General features: G+C 53.9%; 1 protein-coding gene across 7 annotated transcripts in view; it reads right to left on the bottom strand.

Annotated features, from left to right (window-relative positions):
* Positions 1-973: 973 nt before the first annotated feature.
* SH2D3C (SH2 domain containing 3C) overlaps positions 974-26,768 on the bottom strand; it is a 42,137-nt gene continuing 16,342 nt past the window's right edge. For 5 of the 7 annotated variants that reach the window (XM_017892837.1, XM_017892839.1, XM_017892836.1 and 2 more), the window contains 10 exons: positions 24,493-24,532; positions 14,150-14,278; positions 11,842-12,296; positions 9,817-9,941; positions 7,232-7,767; positions 5,490-5,605; positions 4,459-4,630; positions 2,938-3,049; positions 2,373-2,579; positions 974-1,579 (listed from right to left, as the gene is read on the bottom strand). In XM_017892837.1, coding sequence (XP_017748326.1) covers positions 1,404-1,579; positions 2,373-2,579; positions 2,938-3,049; positions 4,459-4,630; positions 5,490-5,605; positions 7,232-7,767; positions 9,817-9,941; positions 11,842-12,296; positions 14,150-14,278; positions 24,493-24,532 — 2,068 coding nt within the window. In that variant the 3' untranslated portion in view covers positions 974-1,403. Of the gene's footprint in view, positions 1,580-2,372; positions 2,580-2,937; positions 3,050-4,458; positions 4,631-5,489; positions 5,606-7,231; positions 7,768-9,816; positions 9,942-11,841; positions 12,297-14,149; positions 14,279-24,492; positions 24,533-25,008; positions 25,343-26,768 lie in introns of those variants that run through there. The other 2 variants (XM_017892842.1, XM_017892841.1) reach the window with 2 other exon arrangements.

The following is a 26,768-nucleotide window of genomic DNA, read 5'->3' as shown; positions in this document are numbered from 1 at the left end:
TTTCACCGTGTTAGCCAGGATGGTCTCGATCTCCTGACCTCGTGATCCGCCCGTCTCGGCCTCCCAAAGTGCTGGGATTACAGGCTTGAGCCACCGCGAGGACTGGGTTTTCATACTTGTTGTAACCCTGGCTCCTGGCACAATCTGGACTGTTGCAGGTGCTGAAGAAGTATTTGTTGTGAAGTCCTAATTAGGGAAAATGAGTCATGCTGACGGGACCAGGGGAAAGCAAAAAGAGAAAGCAGATAAGCTCAAAGTCGGCCTTTTTTTTTTTTTTTTTTTGGAGACAGAGTCTCGCTCTGTCACCCGGGCTGGAGTGCAGTGATGCGATCTTGGCTCACTGTAAGCTGCACCTCCCGGGTTCATGCCATTCTCCTGCCTCAGCCTCCCAAGTAGCTGGGACTACAGGCGTCCACCACCACGCCCAGCTAATTTTTTGTATTTTTAGTAGAGACGAGGTTTCACCATGTTAGCCAGGATGGTCTCGATCTCCTGACCTCGTGATCCACCCACCTCGGCCTCCCAAAGTGCTGGGATTACAGGCTTGAGCCACCGCGCCCGGCCAGATGTCTACCTTCTTGATAGTTCAGGTCACACAGCCCTCCTGTGCCCAACTTCTCACCAGACACCTGTAGGTTAGCCCACTGCAACCTTGGTGTTATCAGTACTGCAGAAAGCCCTGTTGAGCACACAGCAGAAATGCCATCCCATAAAAACTCACAGCAAGGCTTTGTCTCTTTGCAGTCAGCTCCTCTTCTTCTGATCTGCCCATCGCTACCTTGCAATGCATTTTCATGCTTTCTCTAATAAATTTGCCTTTCTTTACCTACAACTGTCTTGGTAAATTCTTCTTACTCCCATGCCACTGGCCCCAGATACTGGCCACTCACTCACAACATTTGTTGAATGAAGTTTTCTACCTTTTACCTGAGAAAAGGTGCTTCCTTCTACCCCAGGAGCCCGAGAGACAGAATAAAGAGTCATAAAAGTTTATTATATGAAAGAAATAACATGGCTTCTGTACATCTATTTACAGAACACAGAGACTTATTTACAGTGAGATGGAGGCCTTGGTGTGGGTGAGGGACAGACGGAGAGTGAGGAGGCGTGAGCAGCCTGCCTCCCATGGCTCGAAAACAGGGAACCCCAGCAGGAAGGGGAGCAGCAAAAGCTGGTGGGGGAACCGGCGTTCCTGTTCTTCCTCAACGGAGACCTGGTGAGCGTGTAGCAGGTGGGATGGAACCCAGGGTCCACACAGGACCCTGGAGGTGCAAGGGAGATGCTTGAGTTGAACCCAGAACATTCTCGGGTTGATCACAGTGTCCTTGGGGTGCTCTGGGGAAAGGTCTGTGCCCCTCTGCCCCGACGCTGTCTGCAGCTGCAGAGGGGAAACGTCCCTGGGATCACAGCTCGCTGGAGCGGACGGCAGGCTCCAGCTTGTGGGACAGGGCAGTGAGGACCTTGTCGAACTTCTCATAGCGCCGGGCCTGACTGCTGCTGGCACCCTGACTGCCCCAGAGGAGGCGCATCTGGAACTCCGTGCTGAACACCTCCAGGAGCTCCGGCCGGGCCTGGAACCCTGCAGTGTTGAGGCATAGGGTCAGGCCAGAGGCTGGGGTTCCTGTCCAGAGCCCTAGCATTCTTCAGGGACCCCCTGTTAGGGACCTCCCCTCAACTCCGCCAGGGATCCAACAAGGTTTGTGAATCAACATGACCCTGGAGTTTAGCATCTTTGTCCTGTTATTTGCAGCGTATAATTTAAAAATGACTAGACCATAAAATACTAATGTTAAATATGTTTGCAGATTTTTGGTGATTTTTTTCTTTTTTCATATTTTTCTGTTAAGTTCCAAATTATTTCCTAAGAAATATACATAAATTTTAGGCCAGGCGCGGTGGCTCACACCTGTAATCCCAGCACTTTGGGAGGCTGAGGCAGGCGGATCACCTGAGGTCGGGAGTTCAAGACCAGCCTGCCCAACATGGTGGAACCCCGCCTCTACTAAAAGTACAAAAAATTAGCCAGGTATGGTGGCCCACGCCTGCAATTGCAGTTACTCGAGAGGCTGAGGCAGGAGATTCCCTTGAACCTGGAAGGTGGAGGTTGCAGTGAGCTGAGATTGTGCCACTGCACTCCAGCGTGGGTGACAGTGTAAGACTCCATCTCAAAAAGAAAAGAAAAGAAAAGAAAAGAAAAGAAAAGAAAAGAAAAGAAAAGAAAAGAAAAGACATGAGAGGAAGGGGTCAGGGAGATAGGGCAGGACAGAGGAGTGCAGAAATGTGAATGGATGCCTTGGAGGAAAGGGAAACAGTGAGGCAGGTGGAGGGAGGCCCAGGCCTGCAAGCACCCGAAGATGCCACCCGCCACTCACCCTGCAGCTTGACCTCAGCATTGGTGTGGTACAGGCCTCCGTGGTGTGCCACTGTCCGGGCAGCCTCCAGGTGGGCCAGCACCACCTCCACGCCATGCTCCGTGCTGCCCCAGGGCTCAGGGCCCTCGGGTGGGGCCGAGTCACACTCCAGCAGGGTGATGAGGGGCAGCACATGAGGAAACGTGGTGTTGCTCAGCGGCGGGCCTTCTGCAGGGAGAAAGGCAGCAGGCGCTTAGAGATCCTGTAGTGCCCACCATCCACTGCAGTCCTGGAAGCCGAGGTGCAGGGGGGAACTGGCCTGGCTGAGGTCCCGGAGAGAGCCCCAAGGGCTTCTGACTCCTGGGACAAACCCTTCCTTTCGGATTCCCCCAGCTGAACCCACTGCAGCCCTGGCCCAGCCCCAAGGGCTGAGCCTGGACGTGAACAAGGCTGACACAGCCGCCAGCAGGGACAGTGAGCTCAGGGAAAGTAGCTTGCACAGAGCTCAGCCAGGCTCTCATCACTGTCCATGCTGGGACCCCAGGGAGGGCTGCAACCTGTCCAAGGTCACACAACAAGAAAGTACCTTTGCCCTCGTTGAGGCTCTTGAGAAAAGGCTTGAGCTTCTTCTCGTACAGGATGGCACCCTCCGTGTGTCGCTGACGCAGGGTCACCCATGTCTGCTCCAGTCGAGAAATCTGGGGAGGCCAAACTGTGAGAGACCAGCCAGGCAGAGGGCCTGCAGGGGCCACCCTGCTGCCCTGCTGAGTGGACACCCAGATGTGGGATCATTATTATTATTATGGCCATCCTTTGTGTACTAGGGACAGTGATGACTGCTTTTCATGTCTACCATGAAGCTCTCACAAAAACCCATTTTACAGATTAGGGAACTAAGACTCAAGAGAGGGGAATGACTTGCCCAAGGTTATTCTTAAAAAAAGTGGCAGAGCTGGGAGTTGAATCCAGGACACTGCCTCTGGGACCTTGTTGTTCTTATTTATTTATTGAGATGGAGTCTCGTTCTGTCGCCCAGGCTGGAGTGCAGTGGCGCAATCTCGGCTCACTGCAACCTCCACCTCCTGGGTTCACGCAATTCTCCTGCCTCAGCCTCCTGAGTAGCTGAGACTACAGACATGCACCACCACATCCGGCTAATTTTTCTGTATTTTTAGTAGAGACAGGTGTCACCATGTTGCTCAGACGGGTCTCCAACTCCTGACCTCAGGTGATCTGCCCTCCCTCCTCAGCCTCCCAAAGTGCTGGAATTACAGGCATAAGCCACCACGCCTGGCCGTTGTTCTTATTTATTAGACATAGGAGAGGCAGGCTCAGCTCTGAAGTCAGCCAGACCTGGTTCAAGTCCTAATTCTTTCAGCCTCTGACCGTGTGACCTTAGGCAAGGACTACGCTGTCTCAAACACTCCATTTGTAAAATGTGGACGCTGAAGGCACCTACTTCATGAGATGGTTCTGAGGAATCAGTGCTGGTTAAGTACTTAGTATACCACCTAGCCTATAAGAAATACTCACTAAATGGTTGCCACTTTATTCTTTTTTTTTTTTTTTTTTTTTGAGACAGAGTCTCACTCTGTTGCCCAGGGTGGAGTGCAGAAGCGTGATCTCGGCTCACTGAAACCTCCGCCTCCCTGGTTCAAGCGATTCCCCTGCCTTAGCCTCCTGAGCAGCTGGGATTACAGGCGCGCACCACCATGCCCGGCTAATTTTTTGTACTTTTTAGTAGAAACGGGGTTTCACCATATTGGCCAGGCTGGTCTTGAACTCCTGACCTCGTGATCCGCCCGCCTCAGCCTCCCAAAGTGCTGGGATTATAGGTATGAGCCACGGCGCCGGCCTATTCTTATTCTTTAAACTCATATAATGCTCCTCATTCGTTTTATTTTACAAGCGAGGAAACTGAGGCCCAGAGAAGGGGAAGAACTTGCTGTGGGTCGGCACTTGCAGAACTCAGTTCTCCCGGGTACTCTCACTAATGGTGCCCAGAAACTCCAAAGCTCCTCCTGATTCCATACACAGTCATCCCAAAGGCACCCCAGGGCTCTTCCAGACAGTGTACCGGATGCCGGCTCTGCGCGGCTCTCAGTACCTGGGCCATGTCCAGGGCACCCATGACCGCCGCGAAGCTGAACATGTTGCCCATAGTCCCCCGCAGCTCTGCCGCCAGCTGAATGGTCTTGTGCAGCAGTGCTGCCCGCTCCTCCGCAGAGCCAGTGCACCCCAGGATGTCCACGGCCAGCATGATGGACATGGTGTGGAACCTGTCAGAGCAGCGGGGTAGGAGGCGGCGGACTCAGGGACAGGGGTGAGGGGCGCAGGCCTGGGGCGCTGCCTGTGGTTGGGCCGGGAGGGGCGGAGGGCGGAGCCAACGTGAGAGATTGTAAGGGTCAATGGGATAAGGGGGCGGGGCCAGAGCGTGGAAAACAAGGCCCCAGGCTTCTGACTGGTCAGCATAAATCAGGGGCGGGGCCAGAGCTGTGGGTGAACAGGGAAATGCGTCACGCAGAGCAGTTTGTTTTTTGTTTTTGTTTGTTTTTTGAGACAGAGTCTCGCTCGTCGCCCAGTATGGAGTGCAATGGCTCGATCCCGGCTAACTGCAACCTCCGCTTCCTGGGCTTAAGCGATTCTCCTGCCTCAGCCTCAAGAGTAGCTGGGATTACAGACGCGCACCACCACGCCCTGCTAATTTTTAGTAGAGATGGGGTTTCGCCATGTTGGCCAGGCTGGTCTCGAACTCCTGACCTCAGGTGATCCGCCCGCCTTAGCCTCCCAACATGCTGGGATTACAGGCTTGAGCCACCGCGCCCGGCCACGCAGAGCAGTTTTAAGAATGAACAAGGAGGACCCCGAGCTGAAAGGCGAGGCCAGGCTGATGGTCAAGGGGATGACTGGTCAAGGGGATGCGAAAGGAAGGCGAATGCGGGGATACAGGATTCAGTCTTTGGGAAATCAGCTTGCTTAGAGCGGGTTATCGGGGTTGCGATTGGTCAATGGGATGGGAGGCGTGGCCAGAGCCCTGGGAGCCGAGCTGAGGCTGTGATTGGCCAACCCGCCCTGTCCAGCGGGGAGTGCGGTAGCCGGGGGTTCCCCGAGAGTCCCCGGGTGCCGGCGCTGTCTCACCTTTCCAGCAGGTCTAGGCGTAGTTGCCGGCCATGGGGGAGGGTGAGCAGTTCCATGCCCCAGCGGACTCCCATTAGGGTCTGCATCTCCTTGGTAACGCCCAGTATCCTAGCAACCTGCAAAGACGCCCAGAGGGCTGATTAATATCCTGTCAGGGCTGGCCCCAGCCATCTGGGAGTCAGAGAGCTTTATCTAAGTGGGTAGCCTGGTTGGAAGGCGGAGTTTGAATTCCAGTTCCACCACTAACCCTCTGATATGGAGCAAGTGACTCTGCCTTTCTCAACGAGCCTCAGTTTCCCCATCTGTGAAGTGAGAATTAATAGGAAAATGCCCAGAGGTGCCTGGCATATTAAATATTCAGTTAAGGTCAGCCGGGCGGGGTGGCTCATGCCTGTAATGCCAGCACTTTGGGAGGCCGACGTGGGCAGATCGCCTGAGTTCAGGAGTTCGTGACCAGCCTGGCCAACATGGCGAAACGCCATCGCTACCAAAAATTCAAAAATTAGCCGGGTACAGTGGCGTGTACCTGTAGTCCAGCTACTCAGGAGGCTGGGGCAGGAGAATCGCTTGAACCCAGGAGGCAGAGGTTGCAGTGAGCCGAGATCACGCCACTGCACTCCAGCCTGGGTGACAGAATGAGACTCCATCTCAAAAAATAAAAATAAAATAAATAAATAAATATTCAGTTAAGGTTAAGAGCCGGATACTTGTCCATTGCAGAGGAAAACCCTGAAGCCCGGGCAGGGAATGGGCTTGCCCAAGGTCACACACTGGGCCTAGAACCTGGGTCCTCCCTGCCACCCTAGACTCTTCATGGAGCAACATCTCTGCCTTGACTCTTGCTTCCCGCGCTCTGAGACCAGTATAACCCGATGATCCGTTTCTCCCAAGAAAGGAGAAACTGAGGCACAGAGAGAACTGGGGTCTTCAGATGTTCAATGATTCAACACAGCTAAGGCCCGGGCATTGACAACTTACGGGCCGAGGAGGTAATGATTTCTGCTTATTTGTTCACTGGGGGGGCGGGGGTGGGGGCGGAGAGTCGGGCCTTTTCTAGTCCCAGGACAAGCTGGCTAACCCTCAAGAGGCTCTATGGCACACTACAGAAGTGTCCCCAAGTGCCTCAGGGAGCCAGAGACCACTGGGTTTCAGGTCTGCCCAGTTGTAGCCAAACTGACATCTGGAGGAAGCAAGGATATCTTATATGTGTGTGTGTGTGTGTGTGTGTGTGTGTGTGTGTGTGTGTGTGTGTGTGTGTGTGTTTGAATAGTGTCGTTCTGTTGCCCAGGCTGGAGTGCACTGGTGCGATCTCGGCTCACTGCAACCTCCACCTCCCAGGTTCAAGTGATTCTCCTGCCTCAGCCTTCCAAGTAGCTGGGATTACAGGTGCCCACGACGACACCTAGCTAATTTTTGTATTTTTAGTAGAGATGGGGTTTCCCATGTTGGCCGGGCTGGTCTTGAACTCCTCACCTCAGGTGATCCGCCCGCCTTGGCCTCCTGAAGTGCTGGGATTCAGGCATGAGCAACCACCCCCAGCCTTATGTGCTTTTTAAAGGAGAAACTGGAGGACCAGTGAGGCTAAATGACCAGCCCAGAGTCACAGAGCAGGCAAACGACAGCCATGGAGCTAGAATCCAGGCCCACCTGTTGTACTTGGGGAATCTGGAAGCCAGTTTCTCACTGCCCTGCCCCATAGAACAGAGATGCTCCCTCCACCCCAGTGCACAGCCAACACCTACCAGGCAGTCCACCTTGGTGACATGCCGGGCCAGCGTCCGGGCATCCACCTCTGCCAGCAGCTCCTTGACCTTGCGCAGAAGGCCCACCTCCAGCGGTCGGTTATCCCTGGGGATCAGTAGTGACTGGAAGGTGGCCGGGTTGAAGGAAGAAGTGACTTCCACGATAGGGACTGTGAAGGTCTTGCCGCAGTCCTCCTCGGGGGCCCCATTTTCTGACAGTTCCTTTAGCCTCTCCCCATAGCTCCCGGCCTGCCGGCTGGAGGCCTCAACTGCTGCCCACTCTCGGCTGCCACGCACGGGAGGCTGGAGCTGGCAGTAGTGGCCAGAGTCCGGGTCACTGTAGCTGCTGAGTGATGGTGACGGGGAGGTCTTGCAGAGGGTGTGGGAGGGGCTGGTGTGGGGGCCCTTGTCTGACTCCCCATGGGTCTTTGGGGCACTTCCGGGACACAGCTGGGGCTCACTGGAACGGCGGGTGACAGGGGAGGCAGGCAGTGCTGTGGTAGAAGGGGCTGCAGGGGCGGCATGGACACGGGTTACTGCAGAAAGAGAGAGAGGCCCCGTTATAGCAGCTCCCCACCAAAGTGAGATTCCCGCACCCCTTCCCAAAGAGCAGGCACCCTCACTCCTTGTAGGGAGTACAGAGGTGATGTCCCCACCTCCCTGCATCACCAGAGACCAGGGCCAGCTGACTCTGGCAAGCGGACCAGCCCAGGTGATGCTCTGAAATCACCAGGACCCAGGAGTTTGCATGGCCCCACCCTGAGGCTGCTGCAGCCTTGGGGACCCACTGCTTGGAGGAGCTTCAGTGATCCAGGGAAGCTGAGTACCTGCTGGAGTTTCTGGTGCCACATGCGATTGTTTCTCAGCGAATTAGCAATAATTATTTCCTTTTTTTTTTTTTGAGTCAGTGTCTCGTTCTGTTGCCCAGGCTGAAGTGCAGTGGCGCCATCTAGGCTCACTGCAACCTCCACCTCCTGGGTTTAAGCAATTCTTCAATTCTTAACCCTCAGCCTCCCGAATAACTGGGATTACAGTCATGTGCCACAATGCCCAGCTAATTTTTTTTTTTTTTTTTTTTGAGTCAGTCTCACTCTGTTGCCTAGGCTGGAGTGCAATGGCATGGTCTCAGCTCGTTGCAACCCCCGCCTCCCAGGTTCAAGCAATCCTTGTGCCTCAGCCTCCAGAGTAGCTGGGATTACAGATGTGTGCCACCGCGCCCGGCCTGAATTAGCAATAATGATTTGTTGCTATACATTGTGTGCCCAGGAGCTGGCGACATGCTGGAGACATAACCACGGTAAAACCATCATCAAACCTCAAAGACGATATTTACTGAGCTCTTAGTGCCTGCAAGACCCTTCTTTGTACCTCAGTCTATTTAACCCTTTCAATGTCCTATGAAGTAAGTACTTTTATAATCCTTATTCTACAGATGAGAAAAGTGAAGCTCAGAGAGGTGCACTGACCTGCCCAAGGTCACCGAGCCAGCAAGCAGTACAGCCGGGATTTAAGTCTTGACATCTGGGCTGCTTTACTATACCAGATTGCTTAGAAATTGTCCAATAAGTCATTCTGGCAAGGAATTTTAGGTTTTATACTCAGGAGTATTGCTTTGAAATTAAGTTTGCAGTTATGACAAAGTTGGTGGCTCTGTATTTAGGGAAGGATTTGTGACAACTGATAAAGACAGCAAGACTTCAATGGAATGCCACCCTAGGCAAAAGTTCCTCCTGAGACAGCCCCTTCTCATGACACTTGGCCTGCCACGTGGACAATATGGCCTGTTGAAAACATTCTTTTCATTTTTTTCCAGAAATGACCTATTGGAATGTTTCTAACATAGAAACTTTCTTCGTATTTATAAGAAAGCACAGTGTTCTGTACTTTCCACTTAATTTTGCTGTGAACCTAAAACTGCTCTAAAAAATAAAGTCTATTAAGAAAAATAGAGGCCGGGCGTAGTGGCTCATGACTGTAATCCCAGCATTTTGGGAGGCCAAGGTGGGCGGATCACCTGAGGTCAGGAGTTCGAGACCAGCCTGGCCAACATGGTGAAACCCTGTCTCTACTAAAAACATAAAAATTAGCCGGGCATGGTGGCACACGCCTGTAATCCCAGCACTGTGGGAAGCCGAGGCATGTGGATCACCTGAGGTCAGGAGTTCGAGACCACTCTGGCCAACATGGTGAAACACCGTCTCTACTAAAAATAGAAAAATTAGCCAGCCGTGGTGGTGGACACCTGTAATCCCAGCTACTTGGGAGACTGAGGCAGGAGAATCACTCAAACCCAGGAGACGGAGGTTGCAGTAAGCCAAGATCCCACCACTGCACTCCAGCTTGGGCAACAGGAGCAAAACTGCCTCGAAAATAAATAAATAAATAGTTGCTAAATAAACAATCCATGGGTACATCTTATATGTTGATATCAACAGTTCTAGCAGGTTTCCAGTGTCAATTACTGCTCTTAGTAAAGGTCTTGCCTCAGAAAAGAGGCGAAAACACACATAACCACACATAGGTTACAGAAGTCTTCAACAACAGATTCCCTCCACCTGCTGGTCCACCCCCTCTGCTGGCCATACCAGTGCTGTAGGCAGGGGAGCTAGGGCTCTCGGAGATGGACGACATGGGTGAGTGCAGGTCCGGGATCTGGTCCATGCTGAGGGCACAGCTGCGGATGGAGTCCCGAGGGCGGGGCAGCGACGTACTGTGGAGCAGACACCATCATGGGCAGGGAGCCCAGAGGTCAGGGGCCTCAGCCTGCCTCTGGGACCCCCCACCTCTTCACCTTGAACTTCAGAGGCAGAGAAGGCTTAGAGATTATCAAATCCAACCTCCCGACTGACAGGTACAAAAAAACCTGAAGCCCAGAGGAGGGAGGGGACATAGGGAGTCAGGAGCAGAGCTAGGAACCCTGGTGGCGAGCACGCCTGGTTTCTTCCTTTTTTTTTTGGAGATGGAGTCTCACTCTGTCGCCCAGGCTGGAGTGCCATGGCGTGATTTCAGCTCACTGCAACTGCTGAACCCACCTCCCGGATTCAAGACATTCTCCTGCTTCAGCCTCCAAGTAGCTGGGATTACAGGTGCCCGCCACCAAGCCTGGCTAATTTTTTGTATTTTTAGTAGAGATGGGGTTTCACCATGTTGGACAGGCTTGTCTTGAACTTCTGATCTCAGGTGATCTGCCCACCTCATCCTCCCAAAGTGCTGGGATTACAGGCACGAGCCACCGTGCTTGGCCATCAGCCCAGTTCCTAGTCGGTATCCTCCACATGACCCTGCTCTCCTCCATTCCTACCCAGCTTCCCCTCCCACGAAGCTTAGAACAGCCTGAGGATGAGGCTTGGGGACACCCAGCTGAGCCAACACTTCTCACGCTCCTCTGTTCCTCTCCTTTCCCGAGGAGGAGGTGATGGGAAAGGGGGTACAGGCCAGAATTCAACACCCCACAAGGTGCCTTTGTGCAAATTAGTCGACTACAACCATTCTCTGGGCAGACACGGCTCCTCACTAGTGCCCTTAGCTTGATAAGCAGAATCTTTCCTCCGACCTGGAGAGCGGTCTGGGGAAAGGGGCTAGCAGGAAGAGTGGGGAGCCTTAGGAAGTAGGCCCACCATCCTGACCTCTCCTCACTGCTCCCAACTATGCTCGGGATGCCTCAGGCACACATGGTCTGTGGATCCTGGCACCATTATGTTTACTGGCTCCAAACCACAGGCCAAGTGGCTGCTGCCCACAGGGTATCCATTCATCAATTCCTTGACTGGGAGCACCCAACCCAGCCCCAGGGAGATAGGGCCTCAAGGGCCTATCCAAGTGCAGGTGGCACAGGACAGACGATCTCTGCAAATAGCCAGGGAAGCCACAGAAACCTGGGGCACAGACTTCAGATTCTATAGACCTGGGTTCGAATCTTGATCCTACCACTCTCTAGCAAGCAGCTTCCCCCCTTAAAGCCTATGTCCTCATCTACAAATTGGGTGTATGGGCAGGACCCACCTCCCAGGAGGAAGTGGGTGTTGATGAGATTGGCCACGTACAGCACTTAACACTTAGTAGGATCTCAGGAACCAGCAGCTGCTGTGGCTTTTCCTGGCATCCAGGGCCTGGTTTTAGCCCCAGAGACAACCAGGTGTAATTAAAATTTGCTGAGAACATCCCATTCCCTGTGCAGTGATTTCCATGCTGTAAAGCCCTCTGCTCGGATGCCCACCTTGGCCTAGCTGTGTAGGATGGAGGGGTGGCATCAGGTGGCAGGGACCAGGCCCCTCTCTGGTTCAGGACTCAGGGCTCCCCTGGCATAGGGAGGGCTGCTTGAATGAAAGCCTTTATAGGTAGGAACATGGAGATAATAAAGGAGAGGTGACAGGGTCAAGGGCATATGGCCAGCAAGTGGCAGAGCTGGGACTGCCACTTGGGTCTGACTCCCTGCAAGTCCTTCATTCTGTACATCCACACAGTATGGCCCAACCTTCCTCCCATTCCTCCCTGCACACAGAGGCTCCAGGAGGGTAATTTCATCCCATTTCAGTGTGCCTGGACCTTCCCTTTCTCACTAGCCCTCTCATTACCCACATCCCCATTTGACAAATGGGGCCCTGGCTGACCTGGTGGGGCAGCCATCGCTGCGGGTGACCTTGTCGGCAGTGAGCCCGTCGGTCATGGTGACGCTGCGCCGCTTCATGTGGCTGCCCTTGGGGCCTGAGGGGCTGACAGGGCTGGCGGGCTTGCTACTCCCCTGTCCCAGGCCATAGCTGGCCTCGAGGTAGCGCAGTGGGAAGGTGCGGTTCACCGGGCAGTAGATGATGGCACCACTCTGCTCTGACACAGCCTTGCGGCTGCCCACATGATAGCGCACAAGGGCAGGCACATGGTCGAAGCTCTCCTGCTCAAACAGGTACTGGATGTGTGTGTAGCTCTCGCCTGCCTTCACCACCACCTTGTTGATCTTGAAGTGCAAGGCCTGGTTGCGCCAGCGGCACGTGAGCACATAGTCACCCAGGCTGGTGAGTGAGTCCCGGATGAGGAAGTCGCCGTTGCGTTGTACCAAGGTCTCCGAGACCTGCAGAAGGCATGGTTAGGCTGGAGTAGGACAGGGCCAGAAGAGGGTCAGACCCAGGATCTGGGGGACAGAGCAACTCAGGATTAGGGGGGACAGCAAGCCCAGATCCAGGGTATAGAGGACCCAGTGAACAGAGACACATCTGACATCTGAGAGCGGGGATGCAATGACCCAGGTTCAGAGGGGGCACCTCAGGCAGAGGCCGTGGGTCTGCCCTGGATCTACAGCACAGAGGCTCAGGAATGGGAGAACCTAACACCTTGGAATGGAAGGCACAGAGGCCCAGGGTCTGGAGGAGTGAGAATGGCTGATCTGAGACCCAGGTCTCAGACCCATCCCTTCTCAGGGTTCCGGTTAGGCAGAGTGAATTCCTAATCCTCATTCTTCCAACCACCCGGTGCTCTGGCATGCCTCTGGCCCTTGCACCCTCAAGCTGCTTTTTTGTCCTGGAACACCATTCCTGCCTTGTCCATCTGATGAACTTCAGATGTTTATTTATTATTTATTTATTTTTATTTATTATTATCATTATTATTATTATTATTTTTTGAGACGGAGTCTCGCTGTGTTGCCAAGGCTGGAGTGCAGTGGTGCGATCTCAGCTCACTGCAAGCTCCGCCTCCTGGGTTCATGCTATTCTCCTGCCTCAGCCTCCCGAGTAGCTGGGACTACAGGTGTCCACCACCACGCCCAGCTGATTTTTTGTATTTTTAGTAGAGATGGGGTTTCACTGTGTTAGCCAGGATGGTCTCGATCTCCTGACCTTGTGATCCGCCCGCCTCAGCCTCCCAAAGTGCTGGGATTACAGGCGTGAGCCACCATGCTCGGCCTTATTATTGTTATTGAGATGGAGTCTCACTCTGTCACCCAAGCTGGAGTGTGGTGGCACAATCTCCACTCACTGCAACCTCCGCCTCCCAGGTTCAAGTGATTCTCCTGCCTCAGCCTCCTGAGTAGCTGGCTTACAGGTGCGTGCCACCACACCTGGCTAATTTTCATATTTTTAGTAGAGACAAGGTTTCACCATGTGGGCCAGGCTGGTCTCAAACTCCTGACCTCAGGTGATCTGCCTGCCTCAGCCTCCTAAAGTGCTGAGATTACAGGCGTGAGCCATCACACCTGGCCCCACCTGATGAACTCCTAACTATCTCACAAAGGCCTCCATCCTCAGTGTCCCCTCCTCAGGACTTGCCCATATTCATACTAGGCACTCTATTATTGTGCTTCTTCCGCTAGGCTCTGACTTTCAGCCCCCCACCCTGGGCCATTAGCCATCAAAAGAAGCCACCACCTCTTCTATCTCTGCGCCTTGGTGCTTAGCACAGGTTCTGGCAAAGTTGGTGTTTGACAAAGATTATAGCATGAATGAAAGAAGGAACAAATGATCTATAAACTTAAGTCTGTGGCTTATAAAGTCACCTCAGCCAAGAAACTCAACTTTGCCAAAACTAAGTAGCCCAAAGATTGGTACTCACTAAGCAAAAGGCAGATATACAGATTGGTACTCACTATACAAAAGGCAGATATATAGACCAGACAATAACAGTAACAATAATAAGAACAAAGGCCAACATTCATGGTGTCAAGCATCATGTTAAACATTTTAGCTGCATTATTTCATTTAATTTTCACAAGAACCCTTTGCAGTAGATACCGAGGCTCGGGGAGGTGAAGCAACTTCTTCAAGGTCACAGTCAGTAAAAGGCAGAGCTAGACCTCATCCCAGTCCATTCTGATTGAACCCACCAAGCAGTAGGACAGAGCCTCCCAGGTGGCTGCAACCAGGGCTGGGGCTGCCCAAGGCAGTGGGTGGGAGGGTCCCGGGTTGAAGTCCCAGCTAGGGGCCTGCTCACCTCTCGGGGGATGCGGCCATGGTACCAGGCATGGCTGCGGAGATCCGTGCTACTGAGTTTGAGCTCCTCCTCCAATTCCTTGTGGAGTTTCTCTGGCGATGAGTCCAGGATGTACTTCTCCTTGGAGAACTGGGTAGGAGACAGCAAGAGTTGGCATCCAACTTAAAGCCCCCTTCTTCCTTCCCTCCCAGCTTCATTCTACCATGGATGAACTCCTCCTATCCTGGGACTCTGGGAACACTAAGGCACAGGTGCCAGAAAGGTCCTTTATCTTGGGTCCCAGAAAGAGTAAAGAAATCTCAATTCCTTCAACCAAACAATGCCAACTGCATTCCAGGCCCTGTGCTATATGCCAGGGGTGGATGCGGTGACACATAAACCAAGCCCGGCCCTCAAGGCAGTGCCTAGGCTGAGGAGAGGCAAAAGCAATGGGAGCCTCTGAGTAGAGGGCGGTCAGCACCACAGCGCTGGACAGCAGCAAAGAGCCAGGTGGCTTCTACAAGCAGGATTAAGCCTGGGCAAGGCAGAGGGGTCTGGGAAGCCTTCCTGGAGGAGATGGCAGTAAGAAAACACTCATTATGCACCAACGGCACCAAACTGATCTTGAAGTGTTGGAGGGGGATTTCTACAGGTGAATCTTGGAGGTAAGGCAGCAGGTAACTGCAGGAAAAGCTATGAGCAAAACCACAGAGCTGGTTGGACAAGGATACATTCTGGGATGGCGTATTCTACAATGCAAGGGTGGGGAAGAGACCATAAACAGGGACACGGGGACCCCACACAGACATCTGCATTGCCCCTTACAATTTCCAAAGCCATTTCTCCCTTGAAATCCCCAGCAATCCTCACCAGATGAGGAGGCCATGGCCCAGCAGGGAAGCCCAAGGCCACCGAAGGAGATAATGCCCAGTACTCCACCCTCCCACCTGGCCCAGAAACTCCTGGTTTCCTGATCACTGTGGCCTGAAGTTGGAGGTTGATGGATCTCAGAGGCCCTAAGGGCAGAGGAAGGGAAGCCCCTAATGCCAGGTGTACGCCCACCAGAGCCCAGTCCAATCCTGGCTGTGCCATGTGAGCTCTCTGGGCCTCAATTTCTTCCTCATTAAAATGGGTACAGTGACAGAACCTGCCTTACCTCACTGTGAGGATGAAAAGAGACAGCACTCCAGAGTACTACTAGCACACAGACATCCTCATCACTGCAAGGACATGGGACGGTTCTTCCTCTCCTTCCCCCAACTCCAGGCCCCAAAGATGGCTACTCCAAGACAGACAGACCCCAGCACTGGCCAGAAGGCAAGGTTGATGAGGGAGGGCAGTAAAGGGCCTTCATCCCAGGTGAGTCTCTCCCTGGGGTCCCTCGCTCCCCAGAGTCCAAGGGTCCTCTGGTTCGCTCCCTACCTCCTCAGACCATCCACAGATTTTGCCTCCTAATTCTATGACTACATCCCTTACCCCTCTGCTCCCATACTGCCTGGGTTTACCCCAATCTGCATTGCTCCCAAGACACCATGATTCCCAGTGTCAGAGATATCTAGAATCTCTGACTCCATTCAACATTGACTAAGTCCTTATCCTGGTCCTGTCCCAGGGGTGAGGATCCAAGGTGGCCCCTGCCCTGGGGGAGGCCTTGCAAACACTGACAATCAATTCCAGGTTTCCCAAATGTCCTGAGATGCACAGAGATGGTGCACCACCAAACTAGTCAGGGGGCAGAGTCAGGGATCACTTCCCAGAAAAGGTGACATTTCTGCTGAGGTCTGAAGAAGGACTGGGTGAGCCAAGCAAAAGCACCAGGGTGGAGAGGGCAGGTGGACAGGTGGGCAGGGAAGAGCTTCTGGACAGAGAGCAGCAAATTCAGGGCCCTAGGGGCAGAGCCAAGGGGAGGAAGGGGAGATGAATGAGAAGCTTCCAAGGGTCTGTGGGGGCAGGGGCAGGTGTGGCAGGTGTCTTAGTGAGCTGGGGATTACCCGAAGGCCACAGCACAGCCATGGAAGGGTTTGGAAGTGTTGGGGCAGGTTTAGACCACTTGGGGAGAGCAGCCTAGGGTTTTCTAGGCAGTGGCAGGGCAGATAAGGTGTGGGGAGGAGTGGGGGAAGGGGAGTTTAGATGGCCATTGATTCATGCAGGGGAGCAGGGCGGAGGGGTCAGAGAGGACTCCCGGCCCAGATCCTAGAAGGATGATGGGACACGCTGAGTGGGCAAAGCTGGGGCAGAAGTAGCTTGGTGGTGGGCCCATGAAAATTTGGACCTTGAGGAACCTGCAGGACTCTGGGGACAGATGGTGGGAGTGGGTGGTTTGCACAGGTGCTCAGGAGAAAGGCCTGGGGGTGGGAATTCTGCACATCCTCCAGCCGTGGTAGAAACCGACACTCCCGAAGGGCAGAGAGGCCCAGGGCTGAGCTAGGATCCGGGCCTTCTCAGACACCTACACTTCTCCAAGGGGTCCCCTACTTCTGGGGGTCCCTGTTCTCTCCCCCTCTCACTCTGCGGTGCTCACACCAGCCTAGTCCTCTTTCCTCATATCACACCAAACCCTGGGAAGGGAAGAGTGGGCGTCACAGGGAAAAAGGGACCCAAGACCTCAGCCTACTGGCGTCCTCCTTGACAAAGGGCATGCAATTGAGACCTTCCCCCAGTTTCAGCGGGAGCCCGAGGGACACGGGCAAAGGAGGGAGGAGGCTGGATGTTGAAGAACCCGCCCCAAGGCTGCCACTGTGTGACCTTGAGCCAGTCACTTCCCCTCTCTGGGCCTGAGAAGACTCATCCGTTAAAGGGGGCTGGGAGACTGGGCTCCCCTTTTCCAGCTTAATCACTGGTCATGGAGAGTTTGGGGGGACCAACTTGGTCCTCCCACACACCTGAGGGTGAGGAATCCTAGGGTCCCTGTGCCTTGATCTCACATCGACCTGGGGGCCCCCAGCTCCCTAGAGTTGGGGGTGCTGGAGTGCGAATGCAGCATCCCTGCGCTCGGCGCTCTGCTATTGGCCAGAGATGATCTCACCGCCTCCTGGCCTGCAGGCGCCTGATTGGCCGGTGCGGGGATGCTCCGCTCCGCAGCCGGCGGGGCCGTCCTTCAGGCGGGCTCCGCGAGCGTGTGTGAGCCTGGGGGAGCGAAGAGCCGACGCGCCTGGCATCTCCCAGGGGGCTCGGGGAGCAGGAGCGCGGAGACCCCCGGACAGGGTCTTAATCCCTTCCCGCCAGCCCGAGCCCAGCATCCCCTCCAGCTCACCTCGGCGTCTCAACCCGAAGCAAAGCCATCCCCAAAGGATGCTCCGCAGAGAGGCGGGGTCCGGGTCCTCCCCTCCACCCCCTTCCGTTTAACCCTCTCACCGCCGCGGCGCAGTCCTGCACTGCCCGGCCAGCTGGGCTGGGAGAGACCTGCGCCCCAGGCATGTCCAAGCACACCTAGAGGGCGGGAGGGTGGCGGGCGCTCTGGCCCCAACCCTGGCACCCGAAGCATCCCCCGCATTTCCTGCTCCTCACTCAGCCTTCAGATCCCAGCCCAGCGCCCCCGGTACAATGGGGAGCCAGGGTGCCCAGGTCAGCCGCAAGGGCCAGCGTGCCAGGCGGAGGACCGGCAGGATGCCGGGGACCCCATCTCCCGGTCCCCCCTGCCCCAGCTCTCTCCCTCCTGCGGAGAAGGCTGAAACGGACCGGCATCCACCGTAGCCCGGAGTCCCAGGAGTGGCCGCCGAACCCTCACCCCGCGGAGCGCCTGGGCGCCCAGAGGTGAGGCTGGGGCGACCCCGCCCCTCTCCCTGACCGGCCCGCGCCGGCCCGCCCTGTCGGCGGGCGCCGCGGGACTGCAGCTCCCGGGCTGGCTCTAGGGGCTCCGGGCGGAGCCGGCCGGGGTCCCAACCCGCGCGCATGCGGGGGCCGAGCCGCCCCTCACACTGCACCTGCACGAAGGAGCCGCGGTAGAAGCAGGCAGGCGGCTGCGACGGGCGCTCACAGGCTGCACCGCTCGGTCCATGGTGGGGCCGGGCTGCCGAGGGCCGGACGGTGTGGGGGGGCGGTGGCCGGCGGGGCAGGGGGCGCAGGGACCAACCGGCTGGGCACCGGCTGCGCGTGCCTCTCAGCGGCGCGATTACCTCATCGCCTTGTCGGGGGAGGAGCGGGGAGGCGGGGCGGGGAGACCCCACCCTCCAGCCGGTCAGGGGAGGGGAGGGGGCCATTGTTCCTCCCTCTGCCCGCCCCCCGCTCCCAGCCCCTCGTCCCCCGCCCTCCAGTCCCGCGCGCTCGAGCTGCCTGGAGCTGCGGGCGCGGAGCGGAGGACCTGCCAAGGAGGGTATTACCCGGGGCAGCAGGATCGGGTGGGGACCCATGGACCAGCGACGGGAGGTTCCTGCCTCCCCCACTCGCCGCACCTCTAACAGACCGGGAGCGGGCAGAGACTTTGAATTAAATCATATCTAAAACTGGAAAAATCCCTGTATGTGCTCGACCAAATTCTTTGTGGCCTCAGGAAATCTCCCAGAGTCCAGGATTTCTCACCCCTGGTTTGGAATCAGAGACTGCTGGGAATCGCGGATGTTCACTGATAAGACTGGGGGTGCAGAGAGCCAGTAAAGCCCAGTGGTTAGAGGGGCAGCCTGGGTTCAACTGTCCCCTAACTACTGGTGCGCCCACTCCCACCAGCCCCTTCCCTGGGATCTCCGACTTACTTGTGGAAAATGCACCTGTCAAACGCAGCTAAAGCCTGCGCTGACCTCACAGAACTCTTGTGAGCTTTGCTGAGCTGGTGCATGTAAGCTGCCTGCACGCTATTATTTTCAAGCTTCCTGTCTTAGAAACTGGACTCTTTGGCCCAGCATGGTAGCTCACGCCTGTAATCCCAGCACCCTGGGAGGCTAGGGCAAGTGGATCACTTGAGGCCAGGAGTTCGAGACCAGTCTGGCCAGCATGGTGAAATTCTCTACTAAAAACACAAAAAAATTAGCCGGGTGTGGTGGCACATGCCTGTAATCCCAGCTACTCAGGAGGCTGAGGCATGAGAATCGCTTGAACCCAGGAGGTAGACGTTGCAGTGAGATGAGATTGTACCACTGCACTCCAGCCCAGGTGATGGAGCAAGACTCTGTCTCAAAAAGAAAAAGAAACTGGACTTTTTGTCCCAGAACCACATACTCTTCAATGCAAAGGGAGCCATTGCTGATTTCCCATCAGTCAGGCTTCAGGTCTAAATCCTTCTGATAGACTGTGTGACTGCAGGTGGGTGAGTCCACCTCTCTGAGCCTCAGTTGTTTGTTTGTTTTCTGTAAATACATCTGAAGCTCTGGGCAAGCAGCCTGGAGTTTTATGGTCTTGGAATTTAAGAATCCTTTCCTTAGAATCAAAGGATACACAAAACAGTTTGAGAACTCTGAAGTTCTGGAAGCTGACTCCTCAAAGATGAGTATCTCAAGGTAGGAGGGGGCTTTTGGTTTTGATTTTTTGAAACAGAGTTTTGTTCTTGTTGCCCAGGCTGGAGTGAAATGGAGTGATCTCGGCTCACTGCAATTTCGGCTGCCCAGGCTCAAGCAATTATCCTGCCTCAGCTTCCCGAGTAGCTGGGATTACAGGTGTGTGCCACCATGCTTGGCTAACTTTTTTTTTTTTTTTTTTTGTAGAGATGGGGTTTCACCATGTTGGCCAGGCTGGTCTTGAACTCTTGACCTCAAGTGATCCGCCTGCCTCGGCCTCCCAAAGTGCTGGGATTACAGGCATGAGCCACCACGCCCAGCCTAAGAGGGGGCTTTTGGAACCCAACTATTGATTCCTTTTAACCCTCATTTGACTTTTTTTTTTTTTTTTTTAAAGAGACAGAGTATCCCTCTGTAGGCCAGGCTGGAGCACAGTGGCGTAATCACAGCATTGACCTCCTGGGATCAAGTAATTCTCTTGCCTCAGCCTCCCAAGTAGCTGGGACTACAGGCACGCACCACCACACTCAGCTAATTTTCTTTTTTTTCAAGACACAGTCTCACTCTGTCACCCAGGTTGGAGTGCAGTGGCTCAATCTCTGCTCACTGCAGCCTCTGCCTCCTGGGTTCAAGTGATTCTCATGCCTCAGCCACCCAAGTAGTTCCTAGTAGCTGGGATTATAGGCATGCACCACCATACCCAGATTACTATTATTATTTTTTTTTTTTTTTGAGACAGAGTCTCGCTCTCTCAGGCTGGAGTGCAGTGGCACGATCTCCGCTCACTGCAAGCTCCGTCGCCTCCCGGGTTCACGCCATTCTCCTGCCTCAGCCTCCCGAGAAGCTGGGACTACAGGTGCCCGCCACCACACTGGGCTAATTTTTTTGTATTTTTAGTAGAGATGGGGTTTCACCGTGTTCACCAGGATGGTCTCGATCTCCTCACCTTGTGATCTGCCCGCCTTGGCCTCCCAAAGTGCTGGGATTACAGGCGTGAGCCACCACGCCCGGCCACTATTATTATTATTTTGAGATGGAGTCTCACTCCATTGCCCAGACTGGAGTGCAGTGGCAAGATCTCAGGTCACTGCAACCTCCAATTCCCAGATTCAAGCAATTCTCCTGCCTCATTCTCCTGAGTAGCTGGGATTACAGTAGTGCACCACCATGCCTGGATAACTTTTTTGTATCTTTTTTAAGTAGAGATGGGGTTTTACCGTGTTAGCCAGGATGGTCTCGATCTCCTGACCTCATGATCTGCCCACCTCGGCCTCCTAAAGTGCTGGGATTACAGGCGTGAGCCACCGCGCCCGTTCAATTTTTTGTATTTTTAGTAGCGGGGTTTCACTATCTTGGCCAGGCTGGTCTCAAACTCGTGGCCTCAAGTGATGATTCACCGGCCTTGGCCTCCCAATTCCAAGGCCCAAGTCCCCCAAAGTGCTGGGATTACAGGTGTGAGCCACCGCACCTGGCCTTCCCAGCTAATTTTTATGTATTTTTTGTAGAGACAGGATCTTGCTATGTTGCCCAGGCTAGTCTTGAACTCCTGGCCTTAAATGATGCTCCCACCTTGGCCTCCCAATTGCTGGGATTACAGGCATGAGCCACTGCGCCCAGAACCTCATCTGAGTCTTGAAACTAAAATTAACATTCCTTTGACTTTGTCCTTTGGGAGACTGTTTCATCAGTTCTACTGAGCAGATATTACTTATTTTACAGTGTTTAAAACAAAACAAAACAAAAAACCCTACATTTTTAACCCCTAAAAATAAACTATAGGAAAAAACATAAAGCTAACATTCTTCACAGGGATCTGACCACCTTACCAGGCAGCTGGGGTCTGCAGGATGCTGAAATATGGCCCCTGCATTCCACCCATTGCCTTTGGTGTTAGTTTTCCCCAGGTCCTCCCTCCCACAGTGGCATAAGGGTTCTGGAACTTCTGCTCGACTTGTTCCTACCCTAGACTCTGTTTCTGGGCTCACGCAGTTTACTTTCTGACTTTGTCCATACTCCTGCCTCTGCCAGGACAACTCTCCTACCCATCTCTGCTTAACTTTGTCTCCTTTCTAGCATTTCACTCATGGAGAGATCTCAGTGAATGTTCCCAGTCAACTGCAATGGCCTGGCTCCAATGCCTCCTCCTCCAGAAAGCTTTCCTTGATCTCCAGCTCCCCAGCTCCCCATCTGAAAGTCATCCCCCACCTCTGGAGCTCCCACAGCTTCTGGTGATGGTGAGGGGGCAGCAATCTGAGGACTTCCCACGCTGCTCCATTACTAGTCACTTACATAGAGTTATGCAGGTAGCATCTCAGGGTGATGAAATGTCCCTGTGGTGAGGAGCTAGGCCAGCCCACGCTGTTCCAGGCCCGGGTCCCCCACTCATGGCCATGGGCTCACTGAAGCCATAGCAACCCTGGGTTGGAGGCACCCTTGTTACCATTTCACATAGTCAAACACAGGCTCAGGGAGGCGATGCCACACCCAAAGCCAGTGGCAAGTAAGTGGCAGATCTCAGACTAAAATTTGTTTTTTAGTTTTGTGGGGTTTTTTATATCAGCCTACGTCATGTTTTTTTTTTTTTTTTTTTTTCGTTTTTGAGATTGAGTCTTGCTCGGTCGCCCAGGCTAGAGTACAGTGGTGCTATCTCGACTCACTGCAACCTCTGCCTCCTGGGTTCAAGGAAGTCTCCTGCCTCAGCCTGCCCGGTAGCTGGGATTACAGGCATGTGCCACCACGTCTGGCTAATTTTTGTATTTCTAGTAGAGATGGGATTTCGCTATGTTGGCCAGCCTGGTCTCAAACTGCTGACCTCAGGTGATCTGCCCGCCTCGGCCTCCCAAAGTGCTGGGATTACAGGCATGAGCCACTGTGCCTAGCCTGAGCCACTGCGCCTGGCCCATCATGCTTTAACGGGACTAAAATTTGGATCTGCTAGGCGTGGTCACTCATGCTTGTATTCCCAGCGCTTTGGGAGACCGAGGCAGGAGGATCATTTGAGGCCAGGCATTTGAGACCAGCCTGGACAACATAGTGAGACCTCATCTTTAAAACAAATTTTTATTTTTTTGGCTGGGCGCGCTGGCTCACGCCTGTCCCAGCACTTTGGGAGGCCAGCACTTTGGGAGGCCAAGGCAGGCAGATCATGAGGTCAGGAGATTGAGACCATCCTGGCTAACATGGTGAAACTCCGTCTCTACTAAAAATACAAAAAATTACCTGGGTGTGGTGGCGGGCACCTGTAGTCCCAGCTACTCAGGAGGCTGAGGCAGGAGAATGGTGTGAACCTGGGAGGTAGAGCTTGCAGTGAGCCGAGATCGCGCCACTGTGCTCCAGCCTGGGTGACAGAGTGAGACTCCATCTCTTTAAATTAGCAGTGGCACACACATGTAATCCCAGGGACTTAGGAGGCTAAGGTGGGAGGATTGCTTGAGCCCAGGAGCATAGGCTGCAGTGAGAGACAGAGAGAGATCCCATCTCTTAAAAAATAATAATAAAAATAAAAGTTGGATCTGACGGATTGCAAAAAACAAGCGCAAAGCACTGTATGATTCTTCCGTGGGTCCCACCTGGACCAGGAGCCGTTTGAATTCAGGGCCTGGTGCTCCTTGCCCTCTGCCTATTCTCAGTACTCGGCACAGGGCCTTGCTCAGGGTGGGGGCTCCTGGGGGCAGAAGGCCAAGGGCTTTGGCTATAGTCCTGGCATCAAACTCGGGGTGTAATCCCAGTTCTTCCTCATAATATCAGGTTGGTGCAGAAGTAATTGTGGTTTTCACCATTAAAAGTATGCGGGGTAGGGGGCTAGGGGAGGGAGAGCATTAGGAAAAATACCTAATGTAGATCATGGGTTGATGGGTGCAGCCAACCACCATGGCACGTGTATACCTATGTAACAAACCTGCATGTTCTGCACATGAACATGTTACCCCAGAACTTACAGTATAAAAAAAATGAAAAAAAAAGTAATGTGACTCAGGGCAAGTCACTGCACTTCTCTGGACCTCAAGTTTCCCGTTCGTAAATGGGCACAAGAAGGCTCTCCCTACCCAGCGATGAGGGAGAAAATCAAAGATCTCTCATGTAAAGAATGCCTCTCCTCCAGTGTCTAGCAGCCAGCACAGGGTCTGCACACAATAGGCACTCAATATGTTATTTATGATTATGATTATTACTATCATTGTTATTTCAAAACTGCATTTTCTTTTTTTTTTTTCCCCAGGCTGGAGTGCAGTAGTCAGCTTACTACAACCTCTGCCTCCTGGGTTCAAGCAATTCTCCTGCCTCAGTTTCCTGAGTAGCTGGGATTACAGGCACGCACCACCATATTTGGCTAATTTTTTGTATTTTTAGTAGAGAAGGGGTTTCACCATGTTGGCCAGACTGGTCCTGAGCTTCTGACCTCAGGTGATCCACCCGCTTTGGCCTCCCAAAGTGCTAGGATTACAAGCATGATCCACCGTGCTCTGCCAAAACTGCATTTCAGTGTTCTCAGTGCCCAGGATAAATTAAGCTTTGGATAAATCTGAGCATGCCCATTATCTGTGATAAAGAACTGAGTCATCCTCTCCTGCTCCCTGCTCCCAGAGCCAGCACACAGTAGGTGCACAAAGATTGGGTGGGATTGGAAGGCTGCAACCTTTACACAGAGACACTGTTGGGGACCCGTCCAGCTGGCAAGTGGGTGGGGTCAGATGATATCAAATATTGGGATGCCCTGAGCTTGGGGCCAGGAGAGAATAATGGCTGGTGTAGGAAGAAGGTGCTGAGAATGAAACTGGATCCAAATGCTGCCTCGACTCTGAGAACCTCCCCTCCTGGGAATACACAGTGAGGTCTGGCTCCTAACAAGGCTTGAGGAAGGGCTCTGCCCACCCATAATGGAACAGGCTCTGAGACCTTCAGTGTCCTCTGACCAACTCCTGGCCCAGCCCCTCCTACCTTCACATAGTCGCCGCCAGCCTCCAGCTCTCCAGCAGCCCTGGAAGGAGAGAAGACAAGTGAGCACCCCAGCCCAGCCAGGCAAGTGGCTCCCCAGCTGCCAGTCTCTTGCCTGCCTGCCTGGGGCCAGCACCTGGCCCTTGGGACCCCAACAGTCTCACCCTGAAGGCAGGAGGGGGCACTTATCAGCTGGCCTGGCTCCTCCACTTTCCAGCTGTGCACCCCTAGGCAAGTCCCTTCACCTCTCTGAGCCTGCATTTCGTATCTGTAAATCAGGAATAATGACAGTCTCTGCCTAATGATTTTGACTGGAGGACTCAGGGCTTAATGAACGTTACCTGCTTATTATGGAGCCTGCTTCCCAAACCACTGTCTTCACTGGACTACGGACACTATGCTTCCCTGGTTTTCTTCTTCTCTCTGCCTTCCCCACCCCCTCCTCCCACCCCACCCCCATCATCCCTGACTCTGAACCCTGGAGGGCCCCAGGCTGGGGATCAGCCCCTGTGCTCCTACCCTGCGCTCACTTCCTAGGGTAGAGTGACCTAGTCACGGCCACTGCCAAGCACACTGCGGAGCCACTGCCGGTGCTAGAGGGCTACGGAATTGATTCCGCCCGCAGGGTGGAGAGCCTGGAGAGGCCAGAGGCCAGAGGTGGCTATTTTTCCTTCCTTCCTCCTGAGGGCCACCATGAACCACTCCCCCCACTGCACTGCCTTAAACACTACTCCTACCCTCAGGCAGCCTGGACCTGCCCCTCCATCCCCAGACTTGGAAACCCAACTACCTCCAGGACGCCTCCCCCTGGATATCTGAAGGCTATCTCCAACTTGTTGTATCCAAAGCAGAACCGTGGCTCCTCCCCGCCCCCTCCCCATCTTCCCCGGCTCGGCTGATGTCAGTTTCCTCTTTCCTGCCACTTTGGCCAAAAACCATGTGGTCCTTTTGTGCTCCTTCTCTTCCATTCAGCTCCACACCCAGTCCACCAGGAAATCCTGCCGCTCCACCGTCAAAATCTTCTCCGCCTGTCCACCCCGTCCCCACAGTGGGGCCACCCTCGTGTCTCCGGTGGAGCAGAGGAGCCTTCCCTCAGGCTCCGTGTCCACTCTCACCCACAGTCAGCTTCTGCCCCAAGACCAGAAGGCGCCCAAGCTTACAACCTAAGCAGATCATGGTACACACACCATCCTCAACCTTTCAGCGGCTCCCATTTCTAGAAGAACAAAATCTAAACTCCTCTCTGTGGCCGTACAATTTATCATCCAAACCAGAACTTTTCTTCCTTTGCAAAAGTAAGAGGGTACCATGATTATGCCAGAAAAACAGGCAAAACCTGGCTCATCTGTTCCCTAACCCACAAGGCCCTGTGTGGCCTGCTGGTACCTGATAGCCACCCCGCCAACCCTCCAGCCTGTCTCCCTTGCACCTCCTGTCCCTTATTCTGCCTCTGCCCCACCCTCCTTGGCAACTTGTTCCGGCCACAGGGCCTTGGCTCTTGCTGTTCCCTCTGCCAGGAATGCTCTTCCCCAAGGGCTTCATGAAGCTTGTCCCTCCTCCCTCTTTATTCAGGGCTTTGCTTAATGTCACCTCTTTGGAGAAGCCTTCCCTGACCTCCCCACCTCGAATAGTCCCTCGTTGCTTCACTCTGTGTTCCCAATCCTACTTTATTTTCAATTTTTGCAATTTCTGCCTGAAATGGCCACTTTATATTTAATTGCTGACTTATCTGATGCCCTTATGAAAGTGTTGACTTTGTCTAATTCACCATTGAGACCCAGTCCCCAACACAGTGCCTGCAGGAGCTCAAGAAATATTGCTTAAAGCAAAATTAGCCGGACGTGGCAGCGAACGCTTGTAATCCCGGTTACTTGGGAGGCTGAGGCAGGAGAATCACTTGAACCCAAGAAGAAGAGGTTGAAAAAAAGCAATATTGCTTAAAGGGATGCATGAATAGTAAACAATGTTAATTGTTAATCGCTGTCATCATTAATTTTGTTAAGCTGGGCCCAGGTTCTCTGGCTAAGAAAGACCTCAGCCTTCCCATCTGCAAAATGGGGAGGGGAGGTCGAATATTGGACCTCCTCCTCAAATACAGAAGCTTCATATTTTTTTTAAAAAAAAGGAAGCCGAGGGCCGGGCGCGGTGGCTCAAGCCTGTAATCCCAGCACTTTGGGAGGCCGAGACGGGCAGATCACGAGGTCAGGAGATCGAGACCATCCTGGCTAATACGGTGAAACCCTGTCTCTACTTAAAAATACAAAAAACTAGCCGGGCGA

This window comes from Rhinopithecus bieti, unplaced genomic scaffold (assembly GCF_001698545.2).
Source record: "Rhinopithecus bieti isolate Rb0 unplaced genomic scaffold, ASM169854v2 scaffold_22745, whole genome shotgun sequence".
Lineage (NCBI taxonomy): Eukaryota > Metazoa > Chordata > Mammalia > Primates > Cercopithecidae > Rhinopithecus > Rhinopithecus bieti.
This window is presented reverse-complemented; position numbering and strand designations above follow the sequence as displayed.